Here is a 26,529-nt window from a genome sequence, read left to right on the forward strand (position 1 = left end):
AAACCTCAGAGGTATGACAGACTGCACTATAATTTGGCTACATAGTTACTTTGACAAATCCACCATTTGACCTCTCCCCTGGGTTTGGAAATCTGGTGTCTCATATTCGTAACTAGGCTTCTCCCACATACAATTTTTTGCTATGTCCCATCATATCTGCCTGTGTATTTCACGTAAGTTATTTCCTCCTTATTCATTCTATCCCTAAACCCTTGTGCATGCCTTAGTCTTCTGTAGTCTGGGTTACTTTAACCACCTTATCTGTATCTTTCCCCACCCTTCCAGCCTAAATAAAGTGTCACTAATGAAGTCATCTTACTTTCCCATTTTTATTACTTTACACCCTTCCTTGAATCCCCAGTTTTCACTATTAGAGTCAGGCTCCTTCCTCTACATGATGTCTTGTCTCCTTTGCCCCAAACATAGCCATTCTTTTTTTCTCTGTCACCACTGTGAAAATCCTTGCCCACACCTTGGTCATATTCTACCTTCAATAAATATAATTTATATCCATCCAAGTATTAGACGTGTTCAGATCACAAGAGAATCGAGGTATGAAATTCAGGAGTTTTGAGATTCTGAATGGTACTACTCTATGGGACTGAACACAGAATGTCTTTCTTTGGGGAAAGAAAGGGGAAGAGTTGGAAAGTGTCGCTGCTTATATTCAGGGAAACCTTGTACAAACAGATTAGTCAGTTAGAGTATGACGTAAAGCAAGACCAAAACTCCTACGACAGGAAGTTCCATAGCTGGCAACGACTGACAATAGACCAGCTTCAGATCTAGCAAGTTTTGTCATGGATACCGCCAGCTGCTTAGTACCCACTAACTACAGAATTCTTGGAGTGATGCTGCAGGAGAGAGATAGCTGTTCAGAATAGTTTGGCCTTATCCTGTTTATGGGTCTGTGGCGGGGTGACGACTCACCACTGCTGGCGCCTCCCACTGGTTGCTCCAGGAATTAGCTCTTGTCAGCTGTGGAGCACCCTCGACACATGGGGTCTCGCCCGTTGCCTGCTCTGCTGCTTTGGGACCCGAGTTGCTCCCTGCTTGGCGGTGCCCTCTTCAGGACACTGCCCTCCGGCAGTTCCCACTACTCCAGTCTCAGTGTGTGTGTACGTGTGTGTGTGTGTGTGTGTGTGTGTGTACGTGTATGTGTGTGTACTAACAGCAGTCCTTCAGCTTGCACCTGCCTCGCCACAACCCCAAAGTCTAGCCCCTCATTTCAGGAGCAGGTTGCAGTCTGTCTCGGCCCCACTCCTCTGTGGCCAGGTGCAGTGCAATGGGGTAAGGGGGGGACCCAGGCCCACCCGCTACTCTGGGTCCCGACCCAGGGACCCTCTAGCGGCAGCCTCTCTCTGCCCTCCTTCGCTCCCCTCTTGTCCGCCTAACTTCCCTTTGGCCCTGTGCACCTTCTCGACCCTTTGTAGCAGGGGTTGCAGCCTGGCAGGCAACTGGGCCGGACTCTCCTCTGCTCCCCCGAGCCTGGCCAGCACTGCTCTGTCCAAGGTGCTACCTCCTTACCGCAGGAGCCAGTCCTCCTCCCTTGCTAGTCAGGGAGTGACTGCCTTCTCCCCTGCTAGGCAGCTTTTATATAGGGCCCAGCCCGGCCCTGATTGGCTCTCCACAGGCCTTTGCTGATTGGATGCTGGCTTGCGCAGCCTCTCTGGGCTGTTCCAGCCCTTTTTCTCAGGGGGTGGGGCAGCCGCCCCACCACAGGCTCTTATAAGGACAACAGCCTTACACTGAATGAGGAGCTATTGAGGCATGAGCACAGATCAGTGTGATATGTCATCTGCTTTTCCACTGTGAACAAGTTGCAGAAACTGCACAGCTTTTCCTATTAGCCTCAGGAATTATGTGGCAATCCAGCCTTGAGACAACAAAACACAAATTCATCATCACACTTATCTTATTGAGGTTAAATGGACTGTCAACTTGCAATCTAATCAGTTAAATTTTGGTGTGTTTATAATTACATTTTGCTATTAAAAGCAATCATATTTGTTGTGTGAAAGGTACACACATACACAGGAAATTGCCTAGACAAAGGGAAAGTGCTGTCAAATGCACAAAGCAATGTAAGAGGGAGAATTTTTACCCTCTAATCATTGTTTTTTGTCATAATCTTACCTGTTTCTTAAATGTTAACCCCTTTCAGAGAGTAATGTGATTTTTAAACTGGCAGTTTTCCCTTTATAATTGTGAGCTGACTATTATTCAATCATTCCACTACCTCTTTTCCAATCTTGTCCATTTATTTCTTGTCTTTTTTCCCTGTCTAATAGATTTATATACATCAGAAGGGATTTGAGTATTGTTTTTTGCATGTTTGTGTTACTTGTAAATAACATGTCAAACAGATAGAAATGCATAAATAACTTATAAAAACAGCTTTACTATGCAAAGATTGGGCATCATGCTATGTTTTGGGTATCTCTGATAGAGAACATTTGAATGAACATCCACTATATAAATTAAATCTCCTTTACTTGCAACGTGTTCCCTGTTTTCACATTTAATAAAAATGTTACCTAAAAACAAGAGTTTTCTTGTAAGTTCCATTTCCTACCCAGCATTACAGACATTTTAATATTATAAACTATGAATATGCTTTATTTATAAAAAAATAAATAAAGGCAACAGCTGTGCCTTAGTGCAGAATACTCCCAAACCAATGTTTTGGTCATCTAGCATTTTCTAATATAGCCAGAATAAAATTTGACACTGTGTTGTGTTTTATTTAATGTAGACTGACCACCACGGGTGTTTAGATTGGCTGCAAGCACTAGGCTTTCCTGAAATGAAACCCTTTTAGCTCTCTAGTTACCACAGAAATCCCAGATTTTAGATAGTTAATTGAGAATTAAACCACAACTAACATGATTTTTTTACATTTGATGGTGGTGAAATCCCCTTGAGAATATATATATATTAAATAAATGCAACACAGGAATTAGCTACTTATATTAGAAGAGAAGAGGCTTGCTATGTCAAACCTCTGAAGCACATTTTAGCTTTTGGACATCCTATAATTTTCCAACTATTATGTAAAGTAGGAAACTGTTGAGACGGTTTTTCAGTGCTTCCTGACTGCAGGAATCAAAGAGCTTTAACAATCTCTCTTCATGGATTTCAGAAAAATATTCAAAATGAAGTTGTTTCATACTTCAGTCTGCGTCGTGGTTTTGAAGAGGAAGAAAGTTACTGTGGAACTGAGGAGGATTACCACCTGTATCTACAAAGATCCAACTGGGGGAAAGAAGAAAATGAAGCTGATTCATTTGAAAAAAATCTCAACCCAGGTATGCTGGCTACTGAAGTAAATAAAAATATGAAACCTAATACCATAAACATCTGTTGATTCACTCAAATAACACAAAGGCTTTATTATATGACACGGGGGGAAAAATTACATTAAAAGAATAGTATGGATTCAAAGTGGAGCATTAACGTGTCAGGAAATACCAGAATTAAAGTCAGCGCCCTTGTGCATATGCATTATGATATGATCTATGATCCACACTATTTTTTTCCCCCACGACTCCTGCCTCATTCAGTGCAGAGGATGGATGATGATCACAGAAGGAGCAACTATTCAATATCTTGTTCTATCCTTGTTCGGTGTGTGGCCTGATAACTTATTCACTGCCAACTATTTAAACCTTTCTCTGAAGAAAAAAATATTATCAAGGGCTTTTCTATGCTGCTCATTACTATAGAATCTGTGTGCTTCACAATACTCCTCTGAGGATCAGGGCTGGTATTATGCTCATTTTTCAGATGGGGAACTGAGGCACAGAGACAATAAGGCTGAAGTATCCCCTAATTTCGGGTGCCCAATTTGAAATACCTAGGACCTGATTTTTCAGAGTATTCATCACTTTAAAGCACTTCATATGTTCAAATCACAGCCCCCATTGACTTCAGTTGCAGCTGTGACTTGTCAACACTTCTGCAAATCAGAGTCTAGGCTCTCACATCAGGCATCCAGAAAATTAGGAACACAGAATTAGTGAGCAGCTGACCACCTGTGAAAAGTTTGGTTTAAGTGAGTTGCCCAGCATCACATGGGAACTCTGTGGCAAAGGCCAGGGATAGAATCCAATTCTCCATGGCAGCCTCACCAAACTTGTGGGGAGGATGTTAAACTAGCTTCAAAGGGGGCAGGTCACAAAATCGCTCTGGTAAACATAAAAACGGTGACCTTGACAAAGGGCTGGAAGTTGTGGAGAAATTAAAAATTACAACAGGGTCACACAGGAGCAACAAGAGTGTGAGTGTGTGTGTGTGAGAGAGAGAAATAATCTGCTCAACATCATAAATGTCTATAAATGCAGGGAGTATGGAGTATAAACAGGAAGAACTAGAAGTTGTATACAAGCTTAAGTATTAGTTAACTGGCATCACAGATTGGGGAGGGGATAAATTCAATCAAGACACATTCAAAGTACTACACTTATGAAGGAAAAATCAAATGCAAAACGTATTAAACACAAATGTAGTTTTGTCTTTCTCACACAGAATCCCACATGAGTCTGGTTATAACTGGTTCAATATTCCCCATAACACATGCTGTAATTTTCCTTTTGTCCAATCCAGCTTGCCCTTTCTAATAAGAATTCTCTTGCTTCAAAGGCTCCCTTTGCGAACAGTGACACAATGTTATTATAATTTCACACTCCCAGTCAAAGAAGAAACACCTTAGTGAAACCAAAAAATATTTGCAAAAAGAACAGGAGTACTTGTGGCACCTTAGAGACTAACAAATATTTATCAATTAATCATCCAAATGGCTGCTAGGCTTCCTTACCCAGAGTACCACAGGACAAAAAAGTTGAAGTATCAACCTAGAAACAAAATCTTCAGCTTTCTCTGCTACATCACCCTGCATACACACAATTCCTGCTGGGCATGCTGCACACCCAAGTAACACATAAGGCTTTCCTGTTATAGCCAACCATATTGTTGCATAAGCTGAACAAACCAGGAAGAGAAAAGAGAAGAGAAGAACAAGGAGCTGGATGGAAAATCAATGAAGTGGGAAAAATAAAGTGCTTTCCAACAGCATAGTATACCATTACAGACAATTTTTCCCCCACCAATTGATTTCTCAACAGTTCTACTGCTTATAATACAATCTGATCAATGTAGACGTTACCTAGCTATTTACTGCATCTGTGATGAGGCACTTTGACTCATAACTTACATTTAATTCTCTATTCTAAATGAAGAGGTTCAAAAGGCTTCTTTTAAAGGACAAACCGCCTTTTCCAATAAACCTATTTGCTTCTGAGCACAGACTTTATGTATCAGCCTAATTCGGGAATGAAATCAATTGCCCCCAATCAAGAAGTCAAGAGACACAGCTATTCATTCCTAGACTGATATTACATATAATAGAATCCTGTGGGGATTGGAACATTAAACACCACACCCACTTATCCAGGAATACACCAAATAAAGATAATCCCTCTCTTTTCTAGAGGGTGGAATATCTCATTCACATTGAAAAAACTTGCTTTTCCTAAGCCCCAATAAAATTAATAAAAAGTTACAGGCAGCCTCCCATACTGCCCTGGATTTCCTAAAAGGGTATCATTCATTTGGAAAACCAGATCCTGCCCTTACATATAAAGGTTTTTTCAAACAACTATGCAGAAAAAAATTTAAACAGGACCCAAAATAGTTGCGGCTGAAGTCTAATGATTAGGCTCCTTACAGGCTACTTATAAAGCTGAACAATTAGACAAAGAAATAAGCCTAATCTCCCAAGTCTCATAGTACAATTTTTAAAATGCTGAGAAAGAAAAACTTAGCATTCTACAAAGCTAACTGGTATTGTGAGTGGCAAAAATGGTCACCATAGTTAAGCAGCTGAACTTAAATTTTCTCTCCATGCAGAGCAAGACCCTGTTCTCCTTTTAAATTTTTTTCTTCTAAATTTCTGAGGCACAGTTTAGCACAGTGTCAAGGCTTGCTCCAGCACAACATCCAACTCGGTTTATTTTAACTTGTCTTAATGGCTTCCAAATATCCCATTGCTTCTCCACTTCACATGCAAGATGCTGAGCAGCTTCACTCTGGGTCCTCAGAAGTCTTGGAATACAAGTTTTACCCATAGACTTCTACATCCAATAAGTCTTATCCAAGAATAGATAAAAATTCGAAGGCACTGAATGAAACCCTTAAAAAAAATCTTATCTTACACAGCATTTTTTACTAAAAAAAATGAAGTGCTGCAATGAGGCCAACAACTGGAACGTAAAACGCATTCTCACTTACCTTTGTGATTAAAGATACCCTCCATCTCCATGCTGCTTCTAGAGTGGGCAATGCAGAGCGACCCACAAGGAACTAGCCCTTCTGCAGCAGGGGATCGATCTGTGGTTCGTACCAGACACCAGTCGGGCTTGTCATGTGGCCTCTCTAGAACCTCCACTGTCTGACCACGGCGGATTGTCAGCTCATTGCTGTTGCATGCTGTGAAGTCATGGATGACCACAGTCAACTCGCAGCCACCTGACAACTGTGGAAAGAGAGAAAACAAGGGATGGATGGGTGCTGCACTGCAGTTTTTTAAACACACACCACTGCTTATTTAGGATTTCTGACAAGATATATTTTTGTCTTTGAAATTTACAATATGGCTATGTTTTCTGGTTGGTTTTTTTTAATGGCACCATATTAAAATGTATTAGCTTTAAGGAAACGTTGTCAGTTTTGAAGATTTACTGCAAACCCCCATCTCTCCTTCACTTCAGATTCACTGTGCGGAATGATTCCAAGAGCTGTGAATGATAGCTTGCATTTGGATGTAGCTTTCTCCCAAGGGTATCTTGAGAAAACTGAAGACAAAAAGCAGACTCACCACTCCACACAAGACAGCAAGGGAAACCTACTCTTTTCTCCCACTGAAACCAGGATCAGGTGGAGCCCTGCAAGTCTTAGTACAGTAACTAGACACACAACTAAAGCCCATAAAGGTACGTTAGCCATCACAGTAGGTCTTTTGTGCATTATTTGATCCTGGGCTTAGTGCAGAGACAGCTAAAGCAAGAGAGGAAGGGATTTTACCTTCCCACTGCAATGTGGAGTGTTTTAGAGAAAGGAAGACCTTTCTTGGCTCACCTTAGACAACCCTTCTAATCGGTAACCTCTGCGAAAGCAGGAGATGGTGGTGGTGGTGGTGGTGGTGGTGATGGGGTGTGTGTGTTTGTGTTCATCAGCCAGCCCTCTCATCGCCCTCCTCCTCACCCCAGGGGTCCGAGGTAGCAGCTACCCAGGACACAGTGTACAGGTGTGTGGTGGTTGGGGGTGGCAGGAAGCCACAGACACTACTATTAAATATGAGGCCCTGTGACTCGGTGGAAGTGAAGAGAAATTGCAACTGGGAGCGGGAGGAAGACAAACTGGCTGAGAAAAGGAAGTTCAACACTTTTCTGCAACTGATCACCACCTCCCTCCAGGTTCTCCAGTCATCAAACACCTCAAATCCAGTCTCTGAATAGGTGGGTCAAAATTTTATCATGGACTTTTCACATATCTTAAGCATAGGGATCCTTGCACACCAATTCTTGAGATAACCAACTATTTTAGGATCCTTTGTGATACAGACCCAAAAATAGCTGTACTTCAAGATTTTTAACTCTCTCCTTCCTAACCCTACCCAACTTCAGACTCGTACAGATATGCATGTGAACTGTTGCTGGCAAAAGCCAGCATGCCTCACTAGTTTTTTTCTAAGCACTTAATTAAAATTATTTTGATCCAGATTAACTATGCTCTACTGGTTCACCTTTTTGAGATTAACTGAAAGCATGTAGATAAACATACTGAAGTTCCCTAGTTGCACCACAGCTTCCTTAAGTACCTTTAACTTGATTTTAATTTCTAATAGTAATATTACAGCAGCAGTGTTCTAGTTGGGCTATTTTTTCTTCTGGTGTATGAGTACCATTGTTACAACACAATCTACTAGAACAGAACAGATTAATGTTTCATCTGATCTGGTATGCAACTTCCAATAGTAGAAAACATCAAACATTTTAGACACAAAATCCCCATATTTCATGGGGCTAATTGTGCAATACCATGGGGGAATGATTCTTCCAGTTTATACTCAGATTAATAAAGACAGCTATTCCCTTATAGGTCTAATCCTAGAAAATGTAACTGCAGAGGTTATTACACATACATTTTATAATCTTTAACCTCGCTTACCTAATTTTGCTACAACTAAAATTTCCTTTTTATCCTGATACCAGTAAGTCCTGTGTACCTTAGACACAGGCCTAAATACACATCTGGATTATTACTTATAAATGAGTTTTAATCAAATTTCTTGGGCTGAAAGGCAAGATAGAAATTTTCTTCTCCAGGATAATGCTCTTTCACCAAGTAAGAATTTGAAAAGTCTTTGCCAAGCAACTCATGACACCACAGACAGACTAATTCCATTCTTCCTTCCCAATCTCTGCCACATCCACAGGACATACCTCCTGACAGACAGCCTGCTGAACTGCAGAGCTTTCCCATGACCACTGCCTGCCAATCTTGTTAACTAATCCTGGTTGCATGTGCGCGTGGAGTGATTTTTCTTGGGAGGGAAAGAAAAACCTTATGTTTCTCATAATTAAGGAAAGTACAGCAGCCTGCAACCCCTCCCCCATCCCCCCGGGTTTTGGCTAGAAATTAATCACACAGCTTCTACTTCATCTTTCAAGACAGTCCCACCTCTCAAGTTATGAGGTGCACAGCTTCAAAACATGCTACCTTCTCACTCATTAAAAATATCTTGCTACCCTTCCCCCTCTTCCTTTGCATTATATTAGCTTTTAGTCCACCTAAAGTCATGCCAAAGGGGAAAAAGTCAAGAGCCTTCCCTTGGTTTCTGGCACTGATTTATGTTATAGCCCTCTTCAAACTAAGTCTGAAACAATTGAAAACATGTGTATGCCTGAAGGGGTCTGAGAAAAAGTCCACAGAGTCTGACTTCATAAGGTGTCAAATGCAAGGCTCCAAACTTTTTCTCATGAAAAGCACATTCCCTCTTCCCCACTACCCTAAGCATAGGTCAGTAACAAGTTTCACCACTTTTGGAAACCATGCATCTTGTCAAGACAACCGATCTGAATACCTATAGCTTTCTGCTTTCATACAGATGTTCCTTCTTCCCCCTCCCTTAATTAAATGGAAGTTAGCTAACAATAGATTTCATTTTCCCTAAATATTTCAACTGGTGAGAGTCTTAGGACAGAAGAGTATAACAGAGATAATATGGATTACCTATGTGGGAACCAACAAACAATAGTATTGGTTAGCTGTCCCCTTCATCTTAACTACAGTAACTCCCCACTTAACGTCCTTTCTATTAACGTTGTTTCAATCTTACGTCCCTGCTCAGTTACAGAACATGCTCCATTTAAAGTTGTGCAATGCTTTGCTATAATGTTGTTTGGCTGCCTGCTTTGTCCACAGCTGGCAACCCCCCATCAGGCTCCCCCCACCCCCAGTGCCTCCCGCCCGCTGGCAGACCCCGCGGAGCAGCGCCTTCACCCTCCTCCCCCCGCCTCCTGCCTGCGGCAATCAGCTGGCTTGCAGCGTTCAGGAGGGAGGGGAGAGCCTGCGCGCCGTGTCCTCGCTCCTCCCTCCTGAACGCTGCCAGCCAGCTGATTGCCACGGGCAGGAGGCAGGGGAGGGAGGGGGAGGAGCGAGGATGCGGTGTGCGGAGTAAAGGGGGAGGAGGTGGGGGGAGAAGAGGCGGGTTAAGGGTGGGGGCTTGGGGGAAGCGGGGGAGTGGGCGGGCTGAGGGTTGAGCCCCCTCCCCCTGGTGCTTGCAGAGGAGGGGAAGCTACCGCTGCTGCTGCGCAATATGCTTCTCCTAGCCTACAGCACCTTCAGCCTCCTTGTCTGCCTCATTGTCTCCAGTGCCAGTGGGATGTGCCTGTGTGGGGTAAGGCGGGGGCACCTCCCAACTATAGTACTGTACTGTATGGCCAAAAAAAAAAAAATGTCCCTGGAACCTAACCCCCCCATTTACATTCATTCTTATGGGGAAATTGGATTTGCTTAACATTGTTTCACTTAAAGTCGCATTTTTCAGGAACATAACTACAACGTTAAATGAGGAGTTACTGTATTCAACAACACTCACGCCCACAACACAACCTGTGCATTAGACTCTAAGGGTATGGCTATGCTGCAATAAAACACCTGTGGCTGGCCTGTGCTGGCTCACGGGGCTTGAACTATGGGGATATAAAATTTCAGGGTAGACACTTGCCTGGGCTCTGGGGACCCCCCTCCCGGCCCCCACATGGGGTCCCAGAGCTGGGGCTCCAGCCCAAGTCCGAAAGTCTACACTGCAACTTTTTAGCCCTGCAGGCCAAGCCCCACGAGCCCGAGTCAGCTGACTTAGGCCAGCTGCAGGTGTTTCACTGCAGTGAAGACATATCATCAGGTTACAACATGCCAATGCTGACACCACGTTCTCAGCTCTGCACAACATCTGTAGGTGAAAGTTTGAGTGTGGTCTCTTTTCCACTGTGGTCAATAACAGCAGGAACTAAATTCTACTCCTTCTACCCATCTCATCTGGAAACACTAGCCATCACCATGGAAAATATAATTTTAAGAACAAGAAAATACTTTCAACTTTTAACTGTCCAACATTTGAGACAACACCCATTAATATCCCCCACACTACCTTAACTGTTAGCCAATGTTTTTCTTTTCAAATTGTTTCTGCCCTTTATTCTCCTTAATGCACCTTATAAATGCAGATTCATCTTTAGCACTCAAACACAGTTGGAGAACAAAGGGTGTCTGTGATAAAGAGCACAGCTCAAGCAGCTGGTGTTGTACAGCTTTGGCAAGAATCTCTAGACTGGATGAGAGAGGAAAAGAAGACATGCCAGAAAGTGGAGACTGATTTACACTGATGAGGACATTAGGACTTCGAAAACGCCTAAATCCCAGTTTAAGTTTCACAAGGGACTGTAAATATTCTGCGTAAATTCATCCTTTTCTCTCAAGAAACCCCTTATGTAAACTGCATTAGTAAGACCTGATGAAATAAATGATGAGGCTAAGTTTGAAACATGGGAGTTGCTGGAAAGACAGACGCAAGATGAGAAATGAAAACTGGGCACGGACAAACTCACATATCTTAAGAGGAAGGAAGTTCTTTTCATTAACAAACCTGCCAGGGGACATATTAGCATCTTAATGTTATACACGATTCGCATTTTGTGCCTATTTTTTTTTAAAAAGGATATTTTCTGGTAGAAAAAAAATCTTATTAAATGGGCCAAATACACTCTTTATGTACATCTGATGAATTCAGTGCAGTTGCATCAAGAATGCATTTGACCTTCAATGCTGGAAACGATCACTACCCGACACAAATATGAGATGCCTATTAAAAGGAACCTTACACGTGTTCTAGTTAGACCATATCATCTTGCTTTATGTAACATCTTAACTCTACTTATTTAAGAGTTCATAAAAAAGTAACTTTTAGTGCAGAAAGCATAAAAGGTAAGTTTAGGTTTGGAAATAAGTGGTCTTGCATAGAATGTAATTGGTTTTGCTTTAGTATCCTCAGTACAAAAACAGACTATTTACAGTTTGGTGGGGTAGACAATCATCTTTGTTTTCAACTAGTCTTCTCTAAAGAGAAGACATGGGGAAAGCGGGAAGTTACAAAAACTCATCTTTTGAAGATCAGTTGTAGGTGGTTCTCTTTTGCCAGTTCTGAGCAGGAAAAAAGGAAACTGAACATCACTAATGGAAGCCCTTTCCCCCCTGCTTGTGCTAACTAATACACTAAGTACTTCCGGATCTCTCCTGCTGCCTCAAACTTTGTTGTCTTTCAAGAACTGCACACAATATAAAGATGCTTGTAGATTAAAGCTAGTTTCACACAGAGTGGATTGCACGGAGCAGTCTGCAAAGAGAAATTGCTTGATAAAGAAGGATTACAGAAGTCAAGATTTTTACTGAATGCCTACACAATGTAGCCAGTATAACTAACTGTAATCCTAGCACTCTACATTGACTCTCTTCCCACCCTGCCCCACCCAAACCCTCGCTTACCCCTTCCATTTTCCATATGATTGTTTGAAATAGCATTTAATATCACTGCCAACTCAGTCACCATAAGCATGAAAAGTTCTGACATACCATTGCACAATATACTCTCATGCCTACACTTAATTTCCTCTGCATTAGGACCAGATGAAGGAATTTGGGAGATTTACATCATCTAAACTTCCAAGCCTGGTAAATGCTAAAAGATATTTTCAGGGAGCTACCAAAACTCTGTTCTAACCTTCATTTCAGCCACTAACGACTTGTCTACATTTGAGAGAGTAATTGATTACCATGCCCTTATTCAACTCAAATGCACCTCCCACCTGCCATACAAATTTATTGATAGGGAGATACAAATTGAAGTTACCTTGGTACCTAAGTAGTTAGCCAGCTGAGAGCCCCCTTCTGGCCGTTGAAATGCACTAGTTCCTGCTCTGCAGCTCTTCAGTCATCCAGGTGTGGATCACATGTGGAGACCAACTTCTGCTCACCCAAACAATGCCCTCTCTTCCTCTCAACTACAATCATCCCCCTTCCCCTGGCTATATTCCCCTCATGTATGCTGACCCCTGCCCTCAGTAATGCCCGTGCTCTGGTAGCTGTCCTCAGGAATGCAGTTTTCCTCAGGAGAAGGGCAGCTAGGAGAACCGGGGGCATTACTGAGCTGGGATGAAGATACTGCAGGAAGGGAAGAACGGTCAATGATTGCTGTCTTTTTTTCCTGTATCAACAAGCAGATCATCAGTTGAGGAGCTGCAGAGTGGGAGGCAAACTAGATATTGGGTTGTCGGGAGACATTACTGAAGGGGCAAGGGGAAACAAAGCACTCAGCTGGGGGACTGAGGAGTTTGCTAAATACAGGAACCACTAGAGGCCAGCTGGTGCCAACGCAGCCCTAATGGGGAAGAAAGGCACCAATTCGGGCTGGGTAGTATGGATGTACTAAATTGTTCCTACAACTATTTTTTCCTATGCTACCAACAGATCTCCCTAGTGTAAGCATGGCCTAAGATTCCAGCATAAGTACTCAGACTGGGGGGGAAAAAAAGATTGAAGTCTTTTATATGATTTTAAGTTATTCTCACTTGCACACACCTTTCCAAAGATCATATTAGCAAAACAAGGCTACAGGAAAAGGAGCAATTGCTCTAAAATCCTCTGTGAGCGTTCAAGCGTATGATTATGGAAATCCAAAAAGAGTGGGCAGCACTGCGCCCAGAGACCTGCCTAGAAGAAGTATGGAAAGACAAGGCTTTCAGACAGATTTCAAGGTCTGTGCATGCAACTGCAGCTCACTCCATATGGTCAAGTCTATACTACAATATTAAGTTGACCTAAGTTATGTTGACATATAGCCACCGCAGTAATTGAATCAGTTTTACATGTCCACACTACGCTTGTTGTGTCGGCAACACGTGTCCTCACCAGGAGCACTTGCACCGATGTACCTGGGGCATTGTGGGATGGTTTCTGAAAGGCAACAACAGTCGATGTAAGCAATGCAGGGTCCACACTGACAGTGCGTCAACCTAACTACGTCGACTTAAGTGCTACACCTCTTGCGGAGGTGGAGTTATTAAGTCGGTGGAGTGAGTGAGTTACTTCAGTAGTAGCTACATTTTAGTGTAGACGCTTACAGAGTTAGGTTGACATAAGCTGCATTAAGTCAACCTACCTCTGTAGTGTAGGCCAAGCCTATGTATTCAGGAATTTGCCATGCCCTTCTCTCTTACCCTCTTAATTTGTGACCAGCTCATGTAGCTACCCTTCCTCAGACCCTCTCCCTAAAAGATCTTTCTATGGGGAAGGGAGGGGAAAATAGAGATGCTCTGGGCCAGCAATTTCAAAATAATACAGACAGTCTGCAGAAGAAATGGAGAACAGCCAGGTATGTAAAACAAAATGCTTGGTTTAGATAAGGATTGTTCAATCCCTGTCAAACAAGTCTGGGAAGTGACGGTGTGTAGCTTAACGACCAAGAGCCAGCAGAGGCAGAATCAAACAAGCAACATGTTTTCTCTTCAGCGCAGAAGCTTTTTATTACAAAGACCAAGGCACTTTTTATAGGCAGATTAAGGCAATACGGGGTCCTAGGCCCACACTTAAACAAAAACCACAGTGCCTCTACCAATGCTTGGTGTGATAGCTATAAAGGCCATCCACAATAGCCATCAGCTATGCTTAACGAGAACCTAAAGCCATCCGTTTCAGCTGGCAGGGGTCCTCTCTGCTCCAGACCATCACACAGACAGATCAGAGGGAGAACTCAGCCCCCACACAACTCGACAGAGGACCTGAGAGAGTGGTAACAGAGGCCTGGCCCCTCCCTTCTCCAGCCCCACCAGAGCCTCTTGCTGGGGTGGGGCTTCCTCAGGCCATCAGGTTTCCAGAGGTAAGCCATTACGGTGCTTGTTTTTTTTGAACCTCAGAGTTAAGTTATGGCCAAACAATTCCAAGTAAACACATCTGTAAAGGCTAGCTTGGATGCTTCCTAATTGTCTGTAGGTTACAACGATTTCTAGTTTACCCTATGCTGCTGTCTAGCAAAAATGAAACAAATCCTTGCTTTCAGGTGAGCAGTTCATTGGATTCCATCGCGGTTACCACTAGTTTAATTGACACCGTTCATATTCAAACTGTGCGACAGCTTATTTGTTCTACTCAGAATGTATAAAAGAAAGGAATTGCATACAAATACAACTGGACAAAATGAGTGGTTTTAGTCACCTGTTGAGCAGCATGGCAGCATTTACCATGTGGTTTTTGGTGTGATGTGATTTAAGAAGAGCACATAAATAAAATTATGTAACCAGACTGTTTGCATTGAAATCCCCTTCCAATCCCTGTCAGGCCTTGCTCTACTTCCACACTATATAACACGGAGTAGTTTCACCACCTGATTATGACTATTTTAAATTAGGTAAAATGTGTTTTACATGTTGATACTTTTAAGTAATCGGTTTCTAATTTAATGAAAATAACCCTAGTCTAAACTGTCTGTAAATTTTAATTTATAAATAAGCAGCTTTTTGGCTGAACTGCATTAAAAGTACCTAAAGTCTCAGCTCTCTACCCTCCTTTTTACTACCTCATTGTGTAAGTGATTTAAACATTTAAAAAAAAAAAGTTTTTAGGCTGAGAAATTATGTGCCAAATTTCAGCCCCAAGTGGACTGTAACTAGCGAGTTACAAATCCATTAAATGAAATATATGTATTACTTATGATTCATATTCCTCACAGACTTCACTGGCCTCCTGCCTCATGTCCTTTCACTGTGCCTCATACTAAAATTATTTTTAAAAAAAATTAGACTTTGGATTGCCTGATTGCAGGTTTTTTTCTTTATCCAGAGGTAGTTTTGATTAACATTTCTAATCTGCATTTGGCTAATCCCTACACTTGAAAATCTGCACACAAAAAGGCAGCCTCTGCAATTTTTAGCAATGGTTTAATATCAGCATGCTGGAGTGAACTATCTTGTTAAGATTTTTTTCTTTTTACCTATTATACCAGACAACATTTTCAGTGCAAATACAAAAACTCAACAACTGTCAGAGTAAATTAAAGCGCCTTATTTTTGTCCTTTTTCTTTGTGTATTCAATAAATTATATAAGCAAGTCATTTGCAGTTGGACTCCTAGTCAGCGATATGAATTAACGAGGTTCTACTGTGTTAACCCACCAAACCCAGATGCCATGCTGTCTCTGCTTTCCCAGTGTCTGGCTGAGAAAGGAACGAATATGAACAATGGCTGACTTGAAGCATATGCTGGACAATAAAAAGGTGATGCAATCCATTCCCAGCATAACCAAACGCCCTCTTTTGTTATTTATGATGTAGTATTCCCTAGAAAATTGGGTGGCTTATCTGTATCCTCATTTCACAGCAATACTTCATGCATCATGTGAGAATTATTAAGAGGCTTGGCTGAATGAACGTCCCTCAGGATTTTCCTTAACATGTTGATTGCCTTCCACCCTATAACATCTGTGGAGAAACTTCTTACTAACAACCCACTTAACAGGCATTATAAACTCGAGCATGGGGGGGATTGCTAAACATTATATCCTATAGCTCCAGGAGTTCACTTACACCAATACTCACTAAATCCTAGATTACACTCGTGCAGAAAAGCTTATAAGGTAGAAGTGCTTCTAAACACAGTTAGCCATTTCTCTAACCAACATAGAGAAGGAAAGATTATGTTTGAAGACTATACCATGCATTAGTCCTCTTCCTCAGTACATATCTATATATGAACCCTAGTATATACAGTACAGTTTTGTAAATGATGTATAGGTAGACACACGAGATCCAGCTTCTGCTCAAATTAGAATGTGGATTTTATCCAAATGGAAGAGGAAAATATCACAAACAAAAGCTGTTGAGACATTTCCCCCTCCCTCTTCTTACTTGAAAATACGTAGCAGGCTTCTGGCTAACAGTGTTAGAGCTCAGGTAGACACCAAGATCTATGAACTCTACAACCAATGACTACCAATTGCTGGCACAGTTGCAGCTAGTCAAAAAGTAGATTTTTCCCCCCCAGCAGATTCAATAAATATCAGCCCTAAGTATCTTTGAGGGAGCTGAACTTACCTCTTGCCTGCTTTCTTCTCTTCTTCATTTAGCAAAAAGTCTCAGTTGCCTGTAGACTTGAACTGTTGCATCGGTATAGAAACCCATGTCTTTGTGTGTGTGTGTGTGTGTGTGTGTGTGTGTGTGGTGGGGGGGGGGAGAGAGAGAGACTATAGGAGAAAAGAATTTTTTAAACACTCTTTTTAGAGCCCTCTCACCTAGCTGTCCTATGATGTCATTGATGATTTGCACACCTCTGCTTGGCTCAGATACACTCCACCCTATTCAATGACATTTAGACAGTTGGAAACCTTCACATTTTATAAAATACTTTTCTGTGCGGATATGAGCTGTTGGTAGACAGTGCCCTTTCAATGTTGATATTCCTATTTGACACAATAGCCAGTATTGCCTAGCTGTCACAAATGGCACAAGGTATATTTTCAGAAAGATTCAGAGAGATTAGGGACAACTTTGAAGGTTAATCTGATTTTACACATACACACAACAAAGGTCCCCTCTTTATCTTCACCATCATACATCCTTGGGTTAAAGTTATAAATGACTCTGGGATGGAGGAAAGGAATAGTATAAGTTAGGATAAATGAAAGCCTTGCCTAAAGGCTATGGTGTTAAACCAGAATAACCCATTGTCAAGGGACTAAAATGCATATTCTTTATTGCATGTAGCCAATCTGGGGGAAGGAAGACTGTCAGAAGTATGCTTCAGGGGAAACTACACACAGCTGGTGATACCTCAGACTAAACTGTATGCCATTTGCTAAAAAAATAAAAATAAAAAATAAATGGAATATTACTTCATGTCTCTTACCTTATCACTGTCTAGTGTATTCTGGGAAGTTCGTGATGCAATTGAAATAGTATCAGGCTGGCTGCTGCCATCTCCCTGACTGTCCAGGTCCTCTCCATCTCTGCAAACATACAATCCAATTGTCAGAATTTGGTTAGCACATCTGTTTCAGAGGCTGCCAGTTCTTATCTGCAACCCTAATGGAAGGCATCCAGATATTACAGCAGTGGGTGCCTAAGACAGAGCAATTGATGACCTGCCTTGCACCCCAACATTTGCTTAATTACTTTGCTTTATACTGTAATATATAATGAACTGAGTTAACTATCTTTGTCCAACTTAAGCTGTATAAAAATACAGCAGCAGCCAACAACAAGGAACCTTGGTAAGAGACCAACTCCCCCCCACCCGGTAGCCATTTCACCAAAACTGCCAAGTGTGAAGTCTGGTTTAAACAAACAAGGAACCTGAGTAAAAAACACGTACTGTAAAAGTTTAATGAGTACATCTGGTCTATGCCCACCTCCTAGGCTGCTGAACATAACACTGACTTCAAACAACACATCTTTTTAGAACAGCACCACACAAAGATGCAAGGGAGCATTTAGAGCAGAGATTTGAACATGTACAGCACTGTGGTCAACTGGAGCTTAATTTACAAGGACCACACTTGAAGATAACACTAGCCAACGACGACTCCTATCTTGGCTTAAGTCACTGAATGCACTGAGAACACTGTGTTCCTTACAGAAAATTCCATCATTGCAGTTAAAATATGGCCTTCATGATGGGGCACTTAAAAAATGATCCCCATCTTCTTAATAAGTTATTCAAATTCTAACCTCCTTCCTTTCTGCTTAGTTGTTGGAGCTGTTTTGGGGATGTGGATTGGCTCTTTCAATGCTCCTTTCAGATGAATGGTTCTTTCTTGTATCACTTCCCGGATGTGCTTGATCCAGTCTTGTTTATTCTCTATACTGGAAGCCTTTAATATGCAAACAAACAAATGGACCATTATGGTTAAGAAGGCCTGTGTTCATAGTAAACCACACATACACACAGGGGAAAAGGCGTAAGTATGGTTTCACATATTTATTTTCAAAAATACTTTTAATGGAAAATTCCAGCTAGCTGTTCCCATTTTCAAATTCCACTATTTTCATTACCAATACTGTTTTATCAAAATATAAATCATTTCAGCTTTGCCTACTATATGTTTTCATAATGAAGCACCCTGAAACCCTAACCAAGGTCATGGCCCTATTGTGTTATAGCCTCTGTATGAATACATTGCAAGACGTGTGCGGTAATAGCAGCTTACAAATTAGTAACTGAGTAATAAATTCTGAGTGAAGTCTAACTGCATTTAAAGATATGCTGCCATTTCAACTCTTTTATTGAGATATTTAAGCTTCTGTGTTATGTTTTCTCTACACTTTTTCCATTTCTTGATGTTTGCATGAGAACAGGGTCATTGTTTAAGGGCCAGATTCTCAAGAACTGCCTCTAATTGAGCACCTGCATTTTTGTGGGTACAAACGCTATTTATGGCCACAAAGAAGGTCACTTAACATCTCAATTGAGCTGTTTGCAAGTGCAATTTATTTCAGACACAAAATTATAGACAAGGCTGAGGTCCTACTAAAATTTAGTTTCAAGCATTAGCCTGCAGCTCCTGCTTCCTCTCCCATCAGAATCATAAACCTCTAATACATCATAATTGTTTATGTAATTTATATAATTAAATAAAGTTTCACAATGGGACTTCAGTTGGGGAAAAAGCTGCAGGAACAGCTGAACAGCAAGGACAAACGTTTCGTTTTTTGTTAAAACACAAACCAAAAAACCTCACCCTCCTCAAAAAGAGAAGACAGGGAGATTTGTTTCCTTACAGTTTTCCATGAAGTGTAGCTCCTTTTGCAGCTACAATATCTGAAGCGCTACAAAGCTCCAACTTCGACAATTCAGAGTTACAGAGACATCTTTGTACAGAACACGAAAAAAAAATTTGGCAGGGGCTAGTAACAAATGTGTCTGAAAAATAAAATGGCAAGGATGTCTTAAAATATCAGACACAGTTTTAATCAGATTATAAAAATATTTTCCAAAGAAAACCGTAAAAAACTTTTAAGATGTTGCAGGTAGCTGAGCCTTTAAAAACTTTACCTCAAAAAAAAAGAAAAAAAAAGAAAAAAAAAAAAGGAACAAGAAACAAGTTGTTAAGTGTTTGAAATATAAATACAGGAGACCAGCCTCTGACTGGGTAGCTGCTAGTTGTGCCAAAAAAGGTTCGGAAGAGAGCTGGTGGACGGAAATGTTGAGTTGTCTGCTCTAATATCAATTTAGTGCCAAGGGCTTTTATGGTGCTAGACTTTCACATAGATTCTTTAATTAATTTCCACGTGGCAGTTGTTAAAAAAAATAATGCAAAACCCTTTTGTTGTCAGGCTAGTCATTCTGGACTTGTCTGATTTCTCACCCTCCAAACACAGTAAGAGTGAGTTTTTGTGTGGTTTCCAGGCCAATGCCTTATGACTAAAATTAAGTGCCTGTTATGTAACATTTCATACTTGGATTTAATAATCAAGGGTTTTAATCCTCTTCACCCAATCAAAGGATGGATTAAGAACACAGCAGTTCCTGTGATAGCCACCATATGCTGTTACCATACAAATAATCCCTCAGATACTCCACTATAGGGTAACTGTCCTGTTGACTTAAAATAAATTTAAGCAGCAAATTTGATAACTTTTTGTTTTAAATTGGCAACCGCTGCATCCACCAACATTTTATCTCCATCAGAAGACACAAGAACTCCCGCCAGTCACTCTCTTCCCATCCAGCCTGCTCTGCCTGGGGCAGACTCCCCTTACTCTGAGGCACTCTTGCCTCCCTCCCTAGTAAGGCAGCTCATAGCAATTCTGAATTGGTTACAGTAACTCCTCCTGAAAAATGCTACTTTAAGCAAAATGATGTTAAGTTAATCCAATTTCCCCATAAGAATTAATGTAAATGGGGGGTGGAGGGGTTAGGTTACAGGGAAATTTTTTTCGCCAGACAAAAGATGTTACACACACACACACACACACACACACACACACACACACACACACACACAATAAGGTTTAAATAAACAGTGAAATACAGTACACAGCAATGATGATTGTGAAGCTTGGTTGAGGTGGTGAAGTCAGAGGGTGGAAGAGGGTGGGATATTTCCCAGGGAATACATTGCTGCCAAATGATGAACTAGCACTTGGCTGAGCCCTCAAGGGTTAACGCATTGTTGTTAATGTAGCCTCACACGCCACGAATGGAGGGAGGAGACACAATAGACACATGGCAGTAGCTGCAAACATCCCCTGCAGAAACTGAATGTGATGATGAACCCACGCTATCCCATTGGAGTGCACCACTGCCTCCACTTTCCAAAGAGCCGGTGTGTGTGTGTGAGTGTGAGAGAGAGAGAGAGAGAGAGAGAGATGCACATTGCCCCTTTAAGTACACTGACGCCACTCTAAGTACATTGCCTTTTTAAGTAGATGAGCAAGTTGAGACAGCAGCTGCTGGCAGCAAGCTCCCTCTGTCCTGAGCCCTGTTGTGCCCCCCTGCCAACTCTGTGGAGATGGGGTACAGGAGCAGGGGGTCAGGAGCAGCGGGAGGGAAACACCCTGACATTAGCACCATCCCCCTTCCCCCTTCCGCACAGCAAGCAGGAGGCTCCGGGGAGCAGCTCCAAGGCAGAGGGCAGGAGCAGCACATGGCAGTGGGGGGAGAGACACCTGAACTGCCCAGCAATTGATAGCCTGCTGGGCGGCTGCCGCACAGGGAACTTAGGGGAGCCAGGAGCTGATACGGAGGCTGCCGGGCCACCCTGGTTCCAAGCCCCCACCAGCTAGCTCCAACGGGCTGCTCTTCCTGCAAGCAGTGGACAAGCAAGTGGCTGTCAAACATCGTTATAAGGGAGCATTGCGCAACTTTAAACGAGCATGTTCTCTAATAGATCAGCGACGTAGCAACAAAACAACGTTAACCGGGATGACGCTAAGTGAGGAGTTACTGTATTACTTTATACTGTGCTACTATCTGCTACTTTGTCCCACTCCTGCATTTGAGACCTCTCAGGGCCAAATTACCCAATATTCTGATCATTAGCTATTCCCACCCCCACTCTCCAAAAGAGTATTTTTCCTACCCATGTGAATATTTCTATTTTGTGTAACGTGAAAGATTTCCCTCCAGTCAACATAGTCTGATCTCAGGCCCCAACTCAGCCAGAGTTGGTGGTAGTGCCTTGTTCCACTCGGTGTCTACTACCAAGTGTTGGAACTCCGTTGTATATTTAGCAACAACCTGGCATCCCTGCCACAATCCCTGAAGTGCAGCTTCGGCCACATACTCATGACTCGGGTCATCAAAGACCTCTGCCATAGCTCAAATGAAGTCTTCAAACAGCCCTAGAATGGGCTTGATTCTTCCAGGAGTGGAGACGCCCGAGACAGGGCCTTCCCAGTAAGGAGGCTGATATCTATCCCACTCGGGCTTGATCAGTGGGATACAACTGTGGATGTAGTTGAAACAGGAGCCAACACTGATATAAGAACCCAGGAAATTTGTTGCAATCACCGTTGAACTTGCCAGGTGAGGGGAAGCTTGGGCTTGCAGGGAGCAGGGATCGCAGCTGATGGCAGCATGGCATGAGCTTGCAGAACCACATTTTGTACTTGCAGGGAGGCAACCTGGGTTTGCAAGATCTGTAGGGCTCCCAGGTATCTCTGTCAGAGAGATATTGGCCTTTGTAGAATCCATGTTCACCGTATCAGCTCTAGTTCTCTTATTGTTGGGGTTGGAGTTGCTCAAACTGTCATGTGACTGGGACAGTGGTAGTCATACCCAGTGGTTAGAGCAGAAGTCAGACGCCAGGAATTCGAGCCCAGAGTCAGAACCAGAGTCAAAGGCCAGCTCTGACCCATGGCTCTGGCATGTGGAGTCCAAAATGAGGAATCGGAGCTGTGGGTAAGACCAGGTTACCTGGAGTGAGGCAAGGGCAAGGCTGGGGCCAAGGCAGGAGCAGGGCTGGGAACAAGCAGGCAGTCTATCGCAGCTGTGGACAAATGTTTTGAGCAGCCACTAAACTGTTGCTGCTGGGCTTAAGAGCCAGTCTGCTGACTCTTCCCACCAATTAGGTTGTGTAGCCAATCAGGCAGCTTACTACAGGCCAGCTGTATTCATTAGGTTGCCTAGAGACTCGCTCTGCTGCAAGCCTTGCTTTCTGATGCTCCCTAGATTCACAATTTACAGGCTGTTCTTTCAGTTTAGAGCTCACAGCCTGGTTCTCAAAAGGCTTGTCGTAGCACCTCTGTCTCTGGTTTAATCCAAGAACGATCTTCAGCACTATCACAATGCCGCCTGCTCATGTTTATCAGACTTCTGTCCAGTGGGAGGACATGCCTCGTGGAACCTGGGCATTATGACCAGCACTTACAGCTCTGCTAGCTGCTGAAGTCCTCTTCGCTGTTCCCCCTCTGAAATGTTGCTCAGTTCTCTTGTAGTACTGGCACCTCTCAGAGATGCAGGATAAATAATAGAGGCTGCTTTCCCCAGTGTTCACCCATTCACACACAACACTCTACTTGGCTTTAGGCAGATCAGGCTTAAATATCGTTTAACACTTCCTTCGCAGCATTTCACATCTTTCCTTTACTAGCAGGCTACAGTAGGAGTCACGTCTTCCACATTGCTCATCGTGCACAAGATTAGCCTAGTTAGGATAATATTACCCAAACATGGGAATTGCTACATTAGATTGGATTAGTTATCTATCTAGTAGAGCACACCGTCCATCAGCAAGCAGTAACAGATACAAAGCGCAACAAACCCTATAAGTGATAGTTATCGAATAGCCTGTCCATGGGTTTATTTCTTCCTGACTCCATCAGTTAGCGGCTGGCTTAAATTCTCAAGCAAGAGGATTTAAATCCCAACAGGAAAGCAAAGTAAACAAATTAAACAGCTTTCCACTCCTCTCAAATTTACAGGAGAGAACAAGATTGCTTATTCCTTGGTGGGCTGCACAGACTCTCCCAGTATCTAAAGGACCATTAAGATTTAATATACACCACCCCTAATTAAGGTTAAGGTAAGTTTACCTGGCACAAGAGGCTGTCCATCCATAGGCAAACAATTTCACAGAGGTTATTTTTTGTTTGTTTTAAACAGTAATGTATAAAGATCTACAGTCAAACAACTGATATAGAAAGCATAAATGCCTCCCTGAAAAATTACCTTAAGCACGATTTTGTTGTCAGAAGTTGGTGTCCTTCCTACCCACAGTGCAAATTTGCAAGGATCTCCTTCTACGTGCTCTGTGACACCCAGCTCTGAAGTCTGGAAGTGAGAAAAATTGGTTAGGACTCTATGATAATTTTTGCACAGTATCCACAGAAAGACAACTATTCCACTAAACTGAACATATACTCCTAAGTCACTCTGCGCATTCAAAAGTTCCTCTCCACTTTGGCATTTTTGAGAACCCCATCTGTTGGCTTTTTTGCTTAGAAATAAAACAATTTTCAGCAAACTGCTTCCAACATCGGTATACAACGTAATAAATATGTGGTTATACCACCAAATAACATGTCAGAAATTCAATGTTCTGATTTTTCACCCAAATCCTCATTACTCTATTCAAAGTGTCAGTTTCTCAGGCTAGAAGTCAAGCAGCTGCTGTCCTCACTTATTTCAGTTAGAGATAATGGCAATTATTACAGCAGGTCAGGGATAATATTCTTGCCTGGAAATCATGGATTAACAAGAGGAAGTTTTTTCTTTATGTTTAAAATTCTAATCTCCTTTCTACCTAAGAAATCACTTCTAATGTGTTTCCTTCCCTCTGCAATAATGGAAGCGATTCAGAAATTGCATGACCTTGGAGGTGAACTTGGGAGGTTACTTACAGTAAGTAACCGCCAAGTTCATTTCCAAGTAACTGGTTCTTCAAGATGTGATGCAGATGTGTATGCCAAGTAGGTGTGCGCACACACCGGAGCCGGAGATTTTTGCCTAGCAGTTTCTGTAGAGGGGTGGCATTCATGCCTCATGGCTGTGGCCCCTCCCCGGATACATGAGGCGATGCCGCCCCAACCCCTCAGTTCCTGTTCACTGAACATCCAATAATGTGTTTTTTCTTTCCAATTGGAGTATGATCTAAAATGTCAATTAGTTTCTCCTTTAGCAATACAAAAAAGGATTTAATCCAAGGGGACTAGCAAATAAATTAGGAAATACAAATCAAACTGCAAGATGCCTGACTCTTTAAATGTCAAAGGTGAGGGTTCAGAATTGTTATGTAGGGTCATGACTTAAGTGTAAGTAACAAAGTAAATTGTTACATGCATAATGGAAACTCTATCTTCACACACACACACACACACACACACACACACACACACACACACACACACACACACACACACACACACACAGACAAAGCACTATTAGCATATACACAATGACTGTAGCGTGCACTGGATAGCCAGAGCATGGGAGGCACTATTTTTTTCTAGTAGCATTTCAACACTACTTGCTTTTGTGGCCTTGGTCAAATCAGTTAGACTCACTGCTTTGTCATCCACATCTGTAAACTTGGTCTTTTTTACCTCATAAGGGTGTTTAATGTTTGTAAAGCACTTTTATTTCAAACAAAGTGTAAAATAATATTTCATTGATCTAGGAACAATCTTTGCATGTGCCAACATGCTGTACAGTGCAAATACTGAAGGGTATATTAACAAGTTACATCACAATTAAAAAATATCAGAAAAGTATTTTTAAGTGAACTTTAAAAAGTCATTAATATAAGTGATACTTGGAAAAGCAATCCTCTGGGTGCCATAGGGACATTGGTGTTGAAAAGCCCCATCCTCAGATACTGCTCAGAGGATAGAAATATTAGAAAGAAATCAGATAATTTATACAGGGTACTGGCAGAAATATAAACATGAAATAGACTATTTGAAGAAAAGAACAATAAACCCTAGTAATACAGAAGTCCACTGCTTGTCTCAAACTAAGACAAGAAATGGAATAATTTATATTCAGCAGCAAGTTCTAAGTATAAGTTTTAGTTATTAAGACAACAACTTGAATTCTAGTCAAGTTTTAAAAAATAATTTAGAAGTACTGTAGTTTCAGGTACTGCACTTGCTTCCAAGTCCTGCCAATTTTTATAAATTTACAAATCACATTTTTCTATATTTTTAAATTAATGTCTCTCCTCCATCTACTCCAAGAAACTGCTTATTCATAAAGTGCTGTAAGGTGTACCATGTGAAACTGAAACAAAAGGAAAATATATTTTTTTCCTCCAACCCCTTTCAGTTGTTTGACAGTAATTCAGTTATTACTTGTCACAATACTGGATAAAAAACAGTTGCATGTTTTTCAGGTGGTGGCATTCCTTTAATTTCACTTTTTGTTGAGTTACATGTAGTAATTAAGTAATCAATCCTCTGATTTTGAGACAAGCAATGTACTTTTGTATTACTGGGGGGTGAGGGTAGTGGGTTTGCTCTTTTTCTTCAACTTAATCCCCAGAGTATTATCTTGACGATATCCTCATTAGATCTGGTTAGAAAATGCCGCCATGGAAAATTACAACAAAAACAAAAAAAGATTTTTGTCAAAAATTTCCAGGGAAAATATCAACTTTCTGTCTAAATGTCTGAAATAGAAAATAATCAGCTTTCAGCAGAATTTTTTTTTTATTTTTCTATGAAAATTCAACATTTTCCATGGAAAGGAAACACGGTGTGAAAAGTTTTCCACAGAACACTGAGGTTTTCGACAAAACCAATGTAAACAGAACATTTTCCATAAGCCCTAATCCTAGTTCTGCCTTTAAGATTAACATTTCCATAAGCACACAGAAATGTTTCCCTCTCATAGGTTAATAATGGCAAAGGCCAGATGGTTATGATGTGGGATTGCACAGCAGGAAGACAATACACCAGGGGTGGGCAAACTACGGCCCGCGGGCCA

General features: G+C 41.8%; 1 protein-coding gene across 1 annotated transcript in view; it reads right to left on the minus strand.

Annotated features, from left to right (window-relative positions):
* TRIO (trio Rho guanine nucleotide exchange factor) overlaps positions 1-26,529 on the minus strand; it is a 433,907-nt gene that overhangs the window by 90,024 nt on the left and 317,354 nt on the right. Inside the window, exons 31-34 of the mRNA XM_065399163.1 lie at positions 23,776-23,877; positions 18,333-18,475; positions 17,512-17,611; positions 6,289-6,532 (exon numbers count right to left, since the gene is read on the minus strand). Coding sequence (XP_065255235.1) covers positions 6,289-6,532; positions 17,512-17,611; positions 18,333-18,475; positions 23,776-23,877 — 589 coding nt within the window. The remainder of the gene's footprint in view (positions 1-6,288; positions 6,533-17,511; positions 17,612-18,332; positions 18,476-23,775; positions 23,878-26,529) is intronic.

The sequence above is a fragment of the Emys orbicularis genome, chromosome 2, assembly GCF_028017835.1.
Source record: "Emys orbicularis isolate rEmyOrb1 chromosome 2, rEmyOrb1.hap1, whole genome shotgun sequence".
Lineage (NCBI taxonomy): Eukaryota > Metazoa > Chordata > Testudines > Emydidae > Emys > Emys orbicularis.